At 40.9% G+C, this 15,825-nt stretch overlaps 1 protein-coding gene across 2 annotated transcripts in view; it reads right to left on the bottom strand.

Annotated features, from left to right (window-relative positions):
- The window catches only part of gpc5a (glypican 5a), an 83,827-nt gene extending 71,145 nt beyond the window's left edge, over positions 1-12,682 (bottom strand). For both annotated transcript variants that reach the window (XM_088295260.1, XM_088295261.1), the window contains exons 1-2: positions 12,336-12,682; positions 9,474-9,635 (exon numbers count right to left, since the gene is read on the bottom strand). In XM_088295260.1, coding sequence (XP_088151386.1) covers positions 9,474-9,635; positions 12,336-12,477 — 304 coding nt within the window. In that variant the 5' untranslated portion in view covers positions 12,478-12,682. The remainder of the gene's footprint in view (positions 1-9,473; positions 9,636-12,335) is intronic.
- Between the last annotated feature and the right edge of the window lie 3,143 nt (positions 12,683-15,825).

A 15,825-nucleotide genomic window follows, 5' to 3' on the forward strand; every position in this document is an offset into this window, starting at 1 on the left:
GTGAATCTCTAATAGGGCATAAAACATGTCATAAAAATCCAGTTATGGTTTAGGAGTACTGCATCATCTCATTTAGAAAATGGCCTAAAGGCAAGCTCCAGCGGCTATAAATCTCCATTTCAAACGCACCAGGAGGGGACCAACTATGGAAAATGCTGATTTTCAGACCTCATCACAGCGAAGGAAGTGGGCGGCAACAAGATGCATATTGCAATAATATGCGTACGGTACAAGTGCAATAGCACTAAAGTCACGGTGCTAGCCCGGAAGTGGCAACTCCAATGAGTCTTGCGTGTGGACAAACCTTGATAACATCCAAAATGTAGGGTGCAAAAAGTTTGAGAACCTCTTGTCTAATGACCGCTCCATGAGATAATCAGAGTCAGCCAGCTAAAATTGGCATCAGTGTGACACAACTGATGGTGTTTGTTGAAGCTGCCCTGTCTCCAAAACACGAATCACGTGTCATACAAAAGAGCTTTCAAAACTTATAATTGATATTTGTTAGTTATGGTTCAGCTCTGTGAATTCATGCTTAGCAACAAGTTGCCATGGTCTGTCTGTAAATCTTTGCTTTGTTTTTCTTTCATTGTCAGTTTTCCCTGAGTTGCTTTTAGTTGCCTTATAAGCGATGAAGGGATGAGTCGAACAGAGAGATGAGCGCCTGGCTGCAATTGTAATTAACTCCAAGTTTTAAGCATTACCAGCTCACCAGAAAAAAAGCTGGGTCATTCCTTTGTTCCCGTTTTCTGTGAGCTTTCTGTCTTGCTTACATTGGAATATAGTCTGCTTTCTGGCTATATCCCTTTTCATGGTCATGAGTCACTTTATTTGTACTCCTCCTATATGAGATTATATATATATATATATATATATATATATATATATAAAATAAAATCATCATCACACGTCATTAAACAACATGATTAGAAAAGTGGCTGGTGGACGGCGGGAAAGCAGAGTAGTAGTTACTCCAACTAGTTTGTGTCTCTGAAGGACCCCAAATGGTTGGATTGTTGAAGGCTATTGACTCTGACTAATCCCGTTTCCCACTAAATCCTCATCCTCTGACTTCAAACACTGTGCAAAGACTTTCAATAGGATCTGGCATCCTCCCAAACCTTCTCTCCATCGGTCGTTCATTCTTCCTCACTCTGTGTCCTCCCCTGGATCAACTGTCCACAAAGCAGAGCCCAAATTCATGTGGGAATCTTGAGGAGGCCCCGCTTTGGATGGGGTACACACATGCGCATGTATACACACACGCAAGTGACAACAAAAGAGCGAGCCGATTGAAAGGTACCTTACAAAAGAGTGGAGGGCAGCTGTGAGAGTAAAACCTGGATTTCAAACCAATTCACCCAGTGCTCAACATATTCAAAATACTTCACTGTTCATCTTCCAATGAGCCAGGTCTGTGCGAGTGCACTTGTTGCAGCAAGTCTCTTTTCAAACAAATTATGCTCCATACAAAGGTGATGGTTTGCATTTATGGTACTTAGTGAACAGCCATTCTTCGTGAAAGTGTCATTGGGGAACGTTTCCATCCATACAGTCGAAAATTTTCTTGGTCAAATGTCACGGATGGAAGAGAGGGTCAAGATCACAATCGATGCTCGAGTTCATTCAAAAGGTCTTCCATGGAGTTGAAATCAAAGACCATATTTCAGGCGCACATGCACTTTTTAATTTAGCATTCCATGTTGAGCCTCGCTAAATTCGGTGACAGAAAATAGACTGGATTTTAGACCAAGTGAAAGCAGGTCTAAATTGTGGTGCAGTTGATTTTTATCCCGGTGCTCTAAATGTTCTCGTCTTTGCTCATTAAACCAAAGTGCTGGATCAGGTCAACTTTTGCTCCAATTACGCTGCTATAAAAACTTCATCGTAATCATAATCATCAAAGTTTTATTGCAATCCATCCAAACATTGACCCCATGATAAGTTTCATGGATCAACAAATTAATGTAGCTTTGGATGCTTAGAATGGAATGTTTCTGCAAAAAGCAAAGGCCTAGGAATGGATTCATATAATAAATAGGTTACTAGTTGATTCGCATTAGTCTGAAAGTATTTCAAAAGTTGTTGAAGTGATTCATTCTATTTTTTTCATACTACTCATAGAATTGCTATCAGTCCAGTAAAAGCTTGTAAACAATATATTACCACAAAGTCAATCACTAAATTAAACGTTGCTCCTAATTGAGCATTACTGGTTCATTCCATTCTCAGCACAAAAGATCCTTTAAAAGACGCCTATAAAAGAAGCCAGCCAAGTTCCTATTCTCAAGCTCGGAGCCAATTTGTGCCCCGCATCAAGTTTTTTTCTGGAAAGGAAACTATTATACTACAGTACAGCCACTGATGTAGAGTGACTCAGATTTGATTAGAGCCCAAAATCCTGGAAAATAAATTATAGTTCTGAGATAAGCTACTGCGCATGATTGGTAGCAATAGTATTTCAAAATGGTTTGCTTACTTTCATTGAGAGAAGATGTTAATCGAAATGTAGTATTACAATGCAAAAAGTGGCAGTGTTTGTCTAGAGCATCTGGGAGAGATCCTCAACCTATGTATATATTTTATTCTAACTGCTAAGCCTATTTTAAATAAACATATAAAGGTCATGACCGTAAAAGTAGGCCTTTTACCCTAGAATGATTCTGTATGCAACCCTTGAGAGCCTACAACAGGAATTCCTGACCAGTGGCACCAGAGAAGGGCACTTTACGCAATTTTGCCAGTCTGTCCTCCATCTGCGACCTGGGCGCCCTTCCGTCATCGTCCCACCGTCCTTATTCATAAATTAATCGTCCTGTATCGTCGTCCTTTTAAAGCATGAAATGAGGTCGCACTGCAGAGATGGCTGTATTTATTGTACTTCATCCCTTTGTTCAGATTAAACGCAATTTAAGATGCTTATTTTGGCTCTCAATTGCTTCTTCACACACGTATCGCTTCCGTGTTTTTGCTCTCTCTCTCTCTCTCTCTCTCTCTCTCTCTCTCTCTCTCTATCTATCTATTGAACTCAGTTAAAGGGACAATACATGCGACGGCATAACAAGATTTCATTATGCTCCAAGTGCAAATATTTGAATTCTATACACACCGTACTTGACCCAGTTAAGGGCGATTACAGGGACAGACAAAAACCCACTTCCGTCCTTGCTTTGTCCATTCTTCAAAAAAAAAAAAAAATCTTTCTCAGCCTACATCCCAAGAATGGACGAAATGCCCATTTCTGTGTGGCACATATATGAGTCGTGAGACCCATACATCATCGGATATGCAGCGCTAAATTATCCAATTTTTACTTAATTTTTCTGAACATTATTACACTGGTCTGCATTAAAAAAAGGCCTAATCAAAGTAGCCAACATCTTCAAGGGAGGTTTTCGGATGTTGAATCCAGACATCTTGTTAGTTTTTCTCTATTTGTTTCTGTCATGCTTACAGCAAAATGAGGTGAAATCTCCTCTTAGAGTGGTCTAATTGCTGCAGCATGTTCTATGAATCGCTGGGCAGTTCAGTTATTGTTCTTGGAACGTAGCTTACAAAAGTCAGTACTGCCCAGGAAATATTTATGTCATTCTTGTTTATTTGTTGATGCAGTTCAGCGATATTAACCACAAATATATCTTTGTTCATCTAACAATGCCAGCAACGTATAGTGACAGGCAGAACAATTAAATGTTCTTAGACGGCAGAAGGTGCAATAAATCTGTGCATCCACCTGTTGCCGTTCGTACAAAAGAATAAATTATGGCCACTTCAGGTTGGTGATGTGCCGTGAGATTTTTTCTGACCTTTCTGCCTTGGCTAAATAAGGTTGAGAAACACTGGGTTAAAGTAATGTCATTACAGACATTCTTTGTGAACCAACCTAAACTAAAGTATTGCAATATTTGAATCGTTGGCATGGTTTTGAATCATAAGCTATTGTCACTCCGTGGTAAGGCTTCTATGTTTTATTTTTGCACATGGTTTGGGTCACACTAAAAATAAAAGGCAGTGAGTGCGGCGAGAGCTGCAAACAAAACCAAACACTGAATGAAGACATTCCTCGTCCTTCATCTGCGTGTCCATTCACGGAAGCACCAGCTACCAACTTCTTGCACCCACAAAAACATGTTGCCGATGATGTAGAGTTTTTGCCAAACTAGTTATTAACAGAATAACTCCATATAATGCTAAATGAAAAAAAATTGTATTAGCGGTAGTACTCATGTTCGATCCGCACCAAGTTAAACAGTTTAATTTCCCTCTCAACTGTAAGCTTTTTTTGTTTGGCAAAGAGTTAGACAACAAACTGTAGTTTCCTTTGTGGGGCCAACACTATTCAGACTTGTCTTCTATTCAAAAAGCTTTAAAAGCAGCAGGTACCTTTCAGGGTCAGTAAGCAAACACACATTTGTGAGTCCAATTGTAATTGCAGGGAACCATGAAAGTTCACATCGAGAAAACCTTTGTTTAGAGAATACCTTTTTGACAGTGTCAATAAAACGGCTAAATGTTTGCCATATAGGGCTCATAGTTGTTCTGTCATTGGCCAAGACTGACAGGAGTTATATAATATAATATAATATAATATAATATAATATAATATAATATAATATAATATAATATAATATAATATAATATAATATAATATATATCATATATTATATTATATTATATTATATTATATTATATTATATTATATTATATTATATTATCTATCCATTATATGTACCGCTTCTCCTCATGAGGGTCGCGGGGGCGCTGGAGCCTATCCCAGCTGTTTTCGGGCACTAGGCTGTGTGGAGAATGTGCATGTTCTCCCCGTACTTGTGTGCTTTTTTGTTTTGTTTTTTTTTTTTTTTTTGGGGGGGGGGGTGTTTACGACCACATCCCTGAAACATGCATGGACTGTAGTTTGCGTAGTCATTGGGACTTATTTGTAATTGTTTGGGTTTTTTTCATATAATCGGGCATTGCTTTGCATTTGATGCATCTACCATCTCTTCCAATTTAACATGGAATAGATACTAATATAATTCATATTCAAGGTGATTTATTTCCACCCATACCTGTTTTATGCCCCTTGGAGTCCCTGGGCCTATTGGGTGCGTTGGCCCTCTGTAAAACCACGCACTCCCAATTTTTGTGGCCGGTTTTCTTTTTTTTTCTCAAGCCCTAGTATCTGCCAGTGCAGCTTGATAGCAGTCACCAAGAACCCCTCTCTTCCTTGAAGGCCCCACAAAGGAAGCAAAAAGGTCAAATTGGCAACTTTATAAGAACATTCTTTTGAACAGTGGTCCTCACGATCTCAGCAGCTGACTCCCAGTGGTTTATGTCCCCTAGTTTTATTTGCCCCCTGCCTGGCATGGAGCAGTTTGGTTGTCATGGAAGGTAGAGAAAACTGCCTCGGCTGGAGAAAAAAAGGTTTTTTTCTTGAAGCCAGGCTCAGCAGGCTGCATGCGTGTGTGCGTACGTGCGTGTGTGCGCACGCACTGTGCTGAAACCTCAAAACCAGCATATGAAAACATTCCATCCTGGGAGACTTTCAGACAGAAGAAGAGAGGAGATAAAGTAATATGCTGGGAAGAAGCTCAAAGGCCATCTACTGCTTGGTCTTCATCTTTTCATTTTTACCATCCCAGTTGCCCGGCCGGCTAGATGTTTTGCGCCGTGAGATGACTTGAAAGGCAGCGTCCGAGTTGGTTTGAGGATTAGATAGTAAGACGTTGTGGCAATTTGCTCAGAAGAAATGAGAAAAATGTATCGAAGCGTTGCAAACAGATGAGTCGCGCTTTGAAGCTCTGCTTGTAATTAGCAGCTTATGTGCTTTCTGTTACTCTTTATTTTTAACATATTGAGCAATTTTCTAAAAGATGCTCGAGGAAGTTTTATAAACAAGGTCCATTACAGACAAAACCACAGTTATATACATACTATATAATACCTTTTAAATGGCATTTTGTGTTGTCGTTTTTTCATCTCTATGCATCATGTCTGCATTCTTCTCATGTCTTTGTACCTCGTTCCCCGTCAGATGTGTTATTTGAAGATGCCTAATTGAAGGCTTTGCCCAAAAAATGGCAATTAACCTTAAATCCCCTTTTGACTCACCGCTCCCCTGTCTGTGTATTCATTCTTCTGTTGTGTCTCCAATTACAGTACAGGCTGACAATCTGTTGCAAACTCAATCAGAAGTTGTTTTTTTTTTAGTTTCACCATGCCCATGAGTGCAAGAAAACTAGATAAAGCAATTAGAATGTCAGTTGTGTAACTTGTTCTGAAAATGTGTCACTCGAGGGAGGGGGGGGGTATGTTATTAATCACGTTGAATTGTGTGACAGTCCAAAACAAAATCAAAACTCACACTTGAATAAGTAGCAGTTGACTTAATTCTATTCAGAAACATTGAATTGGTTAGGAAAGACTGAGGCGATGCTTGACTTGCATTTCTTTTATGTTCACAACATTAGCAAGAAAAAAAAGCTTTTGCCCCACTTTGTTAAGATGTAAGACCCCACATGTGATGTTTGTCCCTCTGTGCTTCCCATACATGTTACCACTACAATTTTTGTGCCATTTGACAAAGCCTCTGCTGCCAAACAGAACAATGCCACATGGGTGGTTCAGCGTGCGGGGGTGTACGTGTGTGTGTGTGTGTGTGGGGGGGGGTGTATGTGCGCGTGCAAGCATGCATGAGAAGACATTTTCACATTTCCATTTAGACTTTACCTTCAATAATGAGGACTCCGTATGGATTTCAAATATTAATGTGTAGCTAATGAAGCTATGCATGTCTTTCAGCACGCAAATCAGCAAAGTTAAACAATGTCTAAACACTTTTTAGAACGAAGAAAACACTACAATGAGCAATCAAATAGGAATAGGATTTTACATGAATTTATTTGCTCACCAGTTACTTCAGGTAGGCCTTCGCCTATCTCAGCTTACTTGGGGCAAGCAGCGGAGTATACCTTGGACTGGTTGTCAGCCCTCCCGAGTTTAGGTACAATTGTTTTACTCAAGCTTCTCCGTCAAACAAAGCTCAGACAAAAAGGGGCCCATGAAGGGCTGGTTTTATTGCATAATCTTTTTGTGTGTAGGTTGTTTTGTGCGATGAGTGTATAAAGAGTTTTCCATTCTGGTGTTCTTTTAATGCACTGCGAATATATTTCGTGGAGTTTCATCTCCTACATGCCTCGAGTTGTTCACGACTACAAAATCCCACCAAAGTACATGGAGTTGGTGAGGAAATTGGCAACTATTATCGCAGTTTGATATTTTTACTTGTGTATGTGAACTGGAATTTTTTTGCCAAAGTTGTCTGTCGCCAACGCTTTGCCAAATCCTCTCACAATTTAGTAGATTGTGACCGTGTTAATAGACTTCTAAGAAACATTGGGGAGCGCTAAACCTTTAATCTTGGAGCAGTTGTCTGACACCAAAGTGCGAATATAAAGGATGATCTGAGTCAGCTGCTGGCTTGTACAGTGCAGCTTGACGGGAGCAGCTGCCAATGTTTGTTGAGAGTTGATGCACACTCGCTGCCATCCCAGCGTAAGACGCCTGTCGGCATATTTACACTTTTTCAGGGAAATGGAGTGGGTGGAGTACAGAGCGGTTTGTAAAAGAATTCAGTTGGGGATAATGTTTTTTTTTTTCAGTCTACAAAACAAATCCTGACAATAACTATAAAGCAGTGCATGATAAAATAATGATCAGTGAGCCTCGCTGCAGTCTCACAAGTAGTCTAGTCTATTTGGAGTTTCTCATATGAACAGTCACCCAAAGCTCCAAGCACGAATTCATCTAAGTACTGCCCCAAATATATAACATTTACTACTGTCCCAAAAATATTTTCCAAACATTGCATTTTTTTTAAAGAATTGCAAATGTCTTAGCTGAAGTTACTGCCTAAATAGTGACATTACAATAAAAAAAAAGAATCATTCTTGAACAAACCACGACTAAAACCCTACAACCAAGTTTTGCTCTGCCATAAATCATTCACATTTTAAAAGAACGAGATAACTGTACGTCTAAAAACGGAGAGGCACTGCTAAAGCAAATTGTCTTAATGATATGTCTAGAGTTGCTCATTTAAGTCATAAGCTTGTCTCGTCATATGAGAGGTATCAGTGGAAGTGGGAAAACATCTCACACTGGGCGGGAGGATTTCTCACGCAGAGGAAGTTTGTTGCCTTGAAGCCAGGAGCCACTCGCTACTGGAGGCTTGAAAGCGAGGAATGTATCTCCAAATGATCCGTCAGTCACTTTGCAGAAAGTGGACACTTCAGTACGTACGCTTGCACACACTCCATCAAATATCGCCTCTATTTTCTCCGTCACTCAAAAATCAATCCACCACCATCATTCCTCTTGGATGCGCCGCGATTTCTTCACAGGGCGCAGCTGCCCAAAACTGATATTTTTCCAATTCTGACGCGTGAGCATCCGGCTCGTAGCACAGCATTTTACCGTTTTGCCGTGGCAGCACAATCACAATGAACGAGTTGGTTGACAGGACTATGTTAAGTGCAGGGTGAAAGGGTGTAAGAATCAGAATCCCTTTGATTCTTTTCACAACTCCCCGGATGTTAATTACTATCGTTAATCTATGTCACAATATATTTTTGTAGGTCATTTAAAGAAAGAAATTGAGGAGAAAAATCACTTTATGATACCAAACTGCCTCAGTTTTCATTGTTTTGAGAACTGCTTCAGTCTTCACAGCAAATTGATGTCACAATTGCTAACATGCATAAAGGCATCAGTCTGCAAGATGCTAACAAGCAACAACAATGAAAGAGGGATGAAGGATTTTTTATAATTTGTCCCAAATGTATCTTCTAAACAGCCACTTGCAATTGAAAAGTTTATAGCACGCACTATTACAATAGCCGTCTAATAAATGCAAAGAACACCAACTATGACTTTAAACAGTAAGGTGTTGTATTTATATTTTAGTTTTTTTTTTTTTAAATGTTCCACCGTCAGCTTCATCGTGCTTAGTCACCTCATAAGCGCCATCAAAACCTCCGTAAAAAATATGTCAGCAAAATGGACCGCATCCCTTCGAAAGCTGTGCCCGCTGAGCGTAATTTGTCAGTGCTGTGGCACCAGTTGACAAACTGATGATTGTATTTTTCTCATAGGCACGTTTCCACAAACAAACCCGACAAAAGTACTCCATGCCGAGTAGTCAGAGATGTGTTAACTGCCTGCGCGGTGCAATCGGGTTTAAATTAGTCACATTGCACTGAAGGCCTCCTGGGGCACTTTCAAGAGTCTGATCACCACATCAGAGTGGACGGGTAGTTGTGGAAGCAGGACAGATGCTCTTATTTGCTTTGAAGAGGGGCCTCACTGCACACACATTCACACTGACACTCTGTTTTCAAAAGCGCCCACATCACCCCCATTTAACACCTCCAAATGCCTCAGCGGGGATCGGTGTCTGACCAGCCGAGTCTTACCTTGAAAAGCAGCCAAGTTGCGCGAGATGAGAAACTTTAGGCTGGAGCTGGAGGTCTGAAGGAGGTTTTCGATGTCCCTCCGCGCCGCTATCTGGTACCTTTCCTCCATCTTTTTGGTGCAGCAGGTCTGGCTTTTAGACCTGCATACTTGAAGATCTGAGCCTGGGAGGTTCAACGAAAACAAACTATAAACAACGTCTAGATCTAGCGACATGGAGGCTTTTACATATTAACTGACATTGGCCAATTGTTAATACCGCCTTGAGCTATTTCAAATTTGTTTGGTTGGTTCCTTGCAAACTACAGTGCTGTTAGTTTTAACCTGTGAATATCACATACAGTATACGTCACTAAAAAAAGACTTTAGAATCAACGGTCATTTTTCAAGGTGAACTTAATTTAACCTTTTCTAAAATGGATCAATGTTTCAGTACTTTTTTGGACAACTTGCTGTTCTTTAACAAGAAGCAGAAGTGCAAAATTCATAACAGGTGCTTGATCCATGAAGCAGAAAATTACTTCTTGGTTTAATTACAATTGTTTTATAAACAATCCTTTTCATCGTGCAGCATTCTGACATCATGAGACCAAGACGACTCCTAACAAGTGGTCAACACTTCCTCGCCATTGCAAGTTTTCAATCTGGATGTTCTCGGAGGGAAGTGGCCACTGAACTTAGAGTGTCACAGTGTCATCAACAAGTTGCAACACAGATACAGTATGATTGTGGGAGTCACATAGAGTTATAAATGTGGATTTCCTTGAAAGGGAAAGAAAAACCTCTAGGTTTGTTCAGCTCCTTTTTAAACAGCAAGTCGAGCAAAAAGTACCAATAGATTGAACATTTTACGTTATCTTGAAATTATGGCCGAAATTACTTTGGTCCATACAATGTGGGTGGAAAGTTGTTGTTTTTTTGCATTAACAGTGATGTCAAAATGATATTTTCCTTCAGGTGGCTTCAAGTGCAGCCCAGCCCAACACATATATAGAAACAGAATGTGATGGGGACTAAAACAATAATGGTCATGTTTTTTTAAGCAATACCAAAGTGGTAAAGTCTTGACTGGAGCAAGAAAACCCAAACATGTTGATTTTTGTGATAAATGAGACATTATCAGATCACAGAGAGATGTGTTAGATTTCCCACTCCAATCAAATGTCACCAATCTGCAGTGCACCCATGCAGGACAACTGGAACATCTTGAAAAGGAGCCAAAGCTCTGCAAATGGCCCTCGGGCATGTTGAGACAGGGTGCAGACAGACTTGCCCAAAGGAGCCGTCAACTCCATGTGAGGTTCAACATGTGATGGCACATGTGGAGGAATTTCAACCCTTTCCACAACAACAGGGGAATCAAGCTCAACAGATTTTTGGGTTATTCTGGACACTGTGGAAAAAAACTTCTTATTGGTGACCTTTCCTAATCTGGCGGAAGCCTCAGTAGTGTTGTGACCCTCTTGGATTCTTGGAATTAATGCCATTTATTTTTCACAAACTCATCACATTCACTTATAATCCTCTGCATTTCCCGAGGATGGCTTATATTTGATAGAATCATGGAGAAAATGTTTTGCATTTTCCATGTTTCAAATTGCAATTGGTCTGAGCAAAGGCTAAGTGTGGGTGATGTTTTAGCTGGTGTGATGTCAGTTGAAGTGGTGATGTCGCAGGAGTTACCAAATGATGCCTGGAAAAAGTGACATTTTGAGGATGCACTTGTGCTAAAACAGCAGTTTTGAGCTATAAAAGTGTCCATGCACATTTGAAATTGAGGTTTGAGTCTTGTTCTGACATTTTAATGTGCTGCCACAATAGCAGCTTTGGAGGGCATGTGTGGTGAAGTTTGGAATTAGCAAGTTGTTAGCCAACATGTAGACTCTATAAAGTACATCAGCTTTTATATTCAGTTAAAAATGTCAATTACATGGTGTTTAAAGAAAACTTCCAGTGAAGCCTCATTGACTAAACTACATGTGTTTATCTAAAAAAAAAAAAACTAAAAAAAAACACTTCCAAAAATATAACGCTTTCAATTTCATTTAGCTGCTTTACATTGCTGCAACGCTTTCTGACGGGATTTTTAACGGCATATGCATTTGGGAAATTATTTTTAAACATGACATATATGTTTAATAAATTAAAATGCATTATTTGGCATTTATTCACACAGATAGATGCAGCATATGTCGAGAATGTGCTACAGTTAGGGTTGTCAAAGTTAAAGCGTTAACTCTGAGATGAATCTATAAAATTTTAATGCAGATAAATATTTACTCCAAAAATAATTTGCATACTTTGCAAATCCAAACTCAAATACTGGACCATATTGGCTGTACATCTTTAGCACATCATCTCAAAACAAAAACACTGTGCTCAAGTTACCACAGGGCCTTGCAAACCAACACTGCTGAAGTGTGGTGCTTGTGGGTAGACCTAAATGTACTGTAGAAGTTTTGAGAATTGTTTCTAAAAAAAAAAAATGAAAATTACTCCGTTTAGATCGTATTCAAGAATCAAACAAAATTTTGAATTAAAATACACGTCATATTTAGTGATTTTACATTCATTCTAAGATATTATTCCAATAAATATCTGTTACAACCTTCACAAAAAAATAGTTGAAAAAATGTGATTAATCGCGATTAATTGCGGATTTCTTTTTATTAATTACTTAAAATATTTAATCGCTTGACAGCACTAGCCTTGATTGTGCAAAAGCAGCTTTTGACGTTTGAAAATGACAGGTTGACAGCAACAATGCAATCTGTGACAAGCGCTAACATTACATCTGCGGGTTTTCGTATAGAACCGTACATCCAAATAAAAACATGGGAGGTAGTTTGAAAGCTCATACATACCTGGCCTGGGACTTAAAGGTAGCATCTGGCTCGGTCCAATTTGTCGAAGCTGAAAAACTTTACGCACTTCGTCGCATTTGTGCGGGTTCCCAAAGCAAACGGCGCACAAACACGCCAAAAGAAAAGCTCGACTGGTCCACATCGTGCTGTACTTTCAGAAAGTATTCGCTTGTATCCACGCCAAAAGCTATGAAGAAGTATTGTGTTCCGCTCAGGTGTGCTGCGACTACATGGCAGCTTTTCGGGGAGGATGTCGGGGAACCGGTGGGAGAGTCATTACATCCAGTCAGATACAAAGTTAGAGCTGTATGAGTGGCGTCTCTCCAAACAGCATCGATGCAAGTTGGCAGAGGCGGTTCCTGATACCTGTTCCCGGTTGAGAGGCGACCATAAAGGCGACATCGCCATCTACTGGATAAAAAGTGCAACTACACGCTGGCGCGCTTTTTTTTTTCCAGATATATATTATTGAAGCAGTTCGCAAAATATCGACTCAAATTGCTAGGCAGCATAATTTGTGTTTGTTTTTTTTCAAAGTGATGCACATTTTCAGCTCCAATTACTAGCTGGTTAACCGTAAAAAAAACAAAAAGGGGTTTGAGAGCTATTAGGGTGACAAATATTTGTAGCAAACATGGTAAATCATATACTGACCTATAACAAGTACATCAGGGTAATGACAAAGACAACAAAGCTGGACCATTTCAACAATTTTTATTTATGAGCACAAATACAAAACGTTGTAGCACTTGCATCTCTGTTCAGTGTCACATGGGGGGGGGGAAATACATGACAGATTAATGAGCAGATGGGGTTCATTGTTCCATACAGTTCTGTCTGACCATATCCTAATTCTTATACAGGCCGGGACAAGTGCAATACCTCAAAAATATATAGCATTGCTACTAATCCCCACCTGCACAAAAAAAGGACATCTCCACAAATCTGTTCCAAGCCACGTTCACATATGCACATGTACTTCAGTAGAGTTAGAATCTCATGAAATCCCAGGCGATATTTCATCCACCTAGTCAGTTTTGCATGGATTTGCACAGCAAACACCAGTTTGAGCTGGATGCAAACCAGCAAAACTTACCAAGTGATGATAAGCATAACTTAGGCTCACTGGACATGCACCCTTCAAAATGAGTCTGTAAGTTAGAAATACTTCAAGTGCTTACATTGCAGTAGATAGGAGAAAAGCACTACCTGCACTATAAGCACTTTAGTACTGCCGAACCTTGGAGCACCTTGAGGAGACCTGGAAAACACTTAGGCCAATGCACAGGAAAGCATTTATTGCGAGTTGAGATTGCGGGGATGCCACATCCAAAAAAAAAAAAAAAAAGATCCAAACAGGTGGAGAGCAAGCAGGCCACCATCAGTTTTGCATAGATTTGCACAACTCATCTATTCTTGTAGTGCAACTATGCAAAACTAGCAGAGAACTGCAAGACATTTGAGCCCAATTAGAAATTAGGATTGGTCTGGTGGCGCATATCACAGCCCCTTATGCCAGAAGGAGCACTTAGGGCAGTAGGTGCTAGTCTATTTCACTATCTGCACTAGATGCACCTTAGCACAAAGACAGTTCTGCAAAAGACGCATGCAAGACGGGGGTGACTGTAAACACACAGACACGTGTCTGCATATTGCTTTAAGTGCCTCCACTGCAGTAGGTTTTACACAGAACTACCTGCACTGTAAGCACTTTGACAATACACAGACTGATCAGTGTCATGGTCGAAACGAGCTCGTGGTTGTACTGCTTTCCACTCCAAAGTAGCCCTGGAAGGAAAAGAAAAACAGAAGACATGTAAGTATTGCTTCTGCAACAGGTACAAATGCAACGCGTGTGCTCTACAAGGTATCTTCTGATAATACATAGACAAACGCTGTGCGCAAAACACTAAGTGATTTTATATGAATGAATATGAATAAGCGGCAATCTCAGAGTTTTTTTTTTTTTTGCTCCACGGGAGCGCGTGCGCGCGGAGTGCTTTGCACCCCTCCCCCACCGTCTTTAACATGGCGCCGAGAAGTGCGCCAACCTTAGCGTAAATCGCTCTCAACTGACGCCACCTGAACGTACCTTGAGAATTGTGGCCGTGTATTGTCTAATTCGAGGTCTCTGTCGCGCGTGTTGTGCTTCCGAATCCCTTTCCAACACAAAAGCCCCGCCGTTAAAGCGAAGAACGGGCAGCTGCGTGCTGCGCTGGTTGAGGGAGTTAGCTTAGCAGCTGCTAGCTCGCGTTAGCACGACGAAAACATGGCAAATGGTGCCGCTTGAATTTCGCGCGAAGTGTCTTTTGTCGACATATATCTTAACTGGAGTGGAAATTCGGTGGCCTGGTTTTAGAACCAAACCGTTGGGGCTTCTGAAGTCAGGTTTTGGCTCTATTACGAAATGTGATGCTACAAGTTAGCCTTAGCTAGCTCAACAACAAACACGCCCATTTAATTAATAAAGTACATTACTTATCTCCTCTGTTGTGATGGGTGCCAGAAACAAAGCGATGCGTGTGTGACTGTCTACAGTTCAAGTTAGAACAGATTTAGTTGGAATTGTAGTGGAGCAAGTTGACGCTGCTAAGCTAGCAAGCTAAAGCGTGCGGCCTTAAGACTGCCCCATGTGCTACTGCTTTGTTCTGGGGGGCACTTTAACTCACACACCACTGCACTCGAAATTGGCCAGCCAATTCGCCGCATTTTCCCCACTTGCTTTTAAAAAGTATTAAACCGCAGCTCTTTTATTAAACTCAGTTCTACCGTGTGCTTAGCAGTTGGAACTAGTTGCGAAAGCGCAGCGAGGAAAGCTCGGGACAGCTTTTCAAATCTCCCTCATTCCCTCAATGGTGGAAGCTGAGGGGGCTGCCATGCGCCTCATGTTACACTGTTTTCGTCGTCAAAACATAATTTGCACCAAACGCTTTGCTTTTTTTTCAACCACCACGGCGGAACGATGCACGCGTTAAACACCAGCAGAACATTCCCCATCTCAAACCAAAGACTTAACAAAAAATAAAACAGCCCAAAGCAGACTTCCTCGCTGATAAACATGCGCTCGACAGACACTCACCAGCCGAAATCCACCATCTTCGCTACTTGCTCGGACTGGCGTTCACTCTGCACCCGCCGACAAAAGCGGACTAAACGCGCAACAATTCCGCAAACTTTTGGACCCGCGGCGACAAAAACGAAGGACGAGACGTGACTGGCGCTGATTGCGAGTGAATGTGCGGTGCCGATGCGCCGCTTGAAGAAGGTTGCGGGCGCAGGAAAGTGGCGCGAAGGCGACCAGTTGGGAACCATGTGGCTCAATGAAGGGCGGCTCCCACTCAACGTAAATATGTAGCTACAACCCCCAACTCTCCTCACATTTGCATACATCAACTACGGTACTTCCGACAGAACCACTACGATCCCACAGCACTACATCTCGGCCGTCTTTTGGCTAGATACAAGGGAAAAGGCTCTTCTAATATTCCAA

This window comes from Idiotropiscis lumnitzeri, chromosome 5, assembly GCF_059441095.1.
Source record: "Idiotropiscis lumnitzeri isolate Australia: NSW breed Sydney's pygmy pipehorse chromosome 5, RoL_Ilum_1.0, whole genome shotgun sequence".
Classification (NCBI taxonomy): Eukaryota; Metazoa; Chordata; class Actinopteri; order Syngnathiformes; family Syngnathidae; genus Idiotropiscis; species Idiotropiscis lumnitzeri.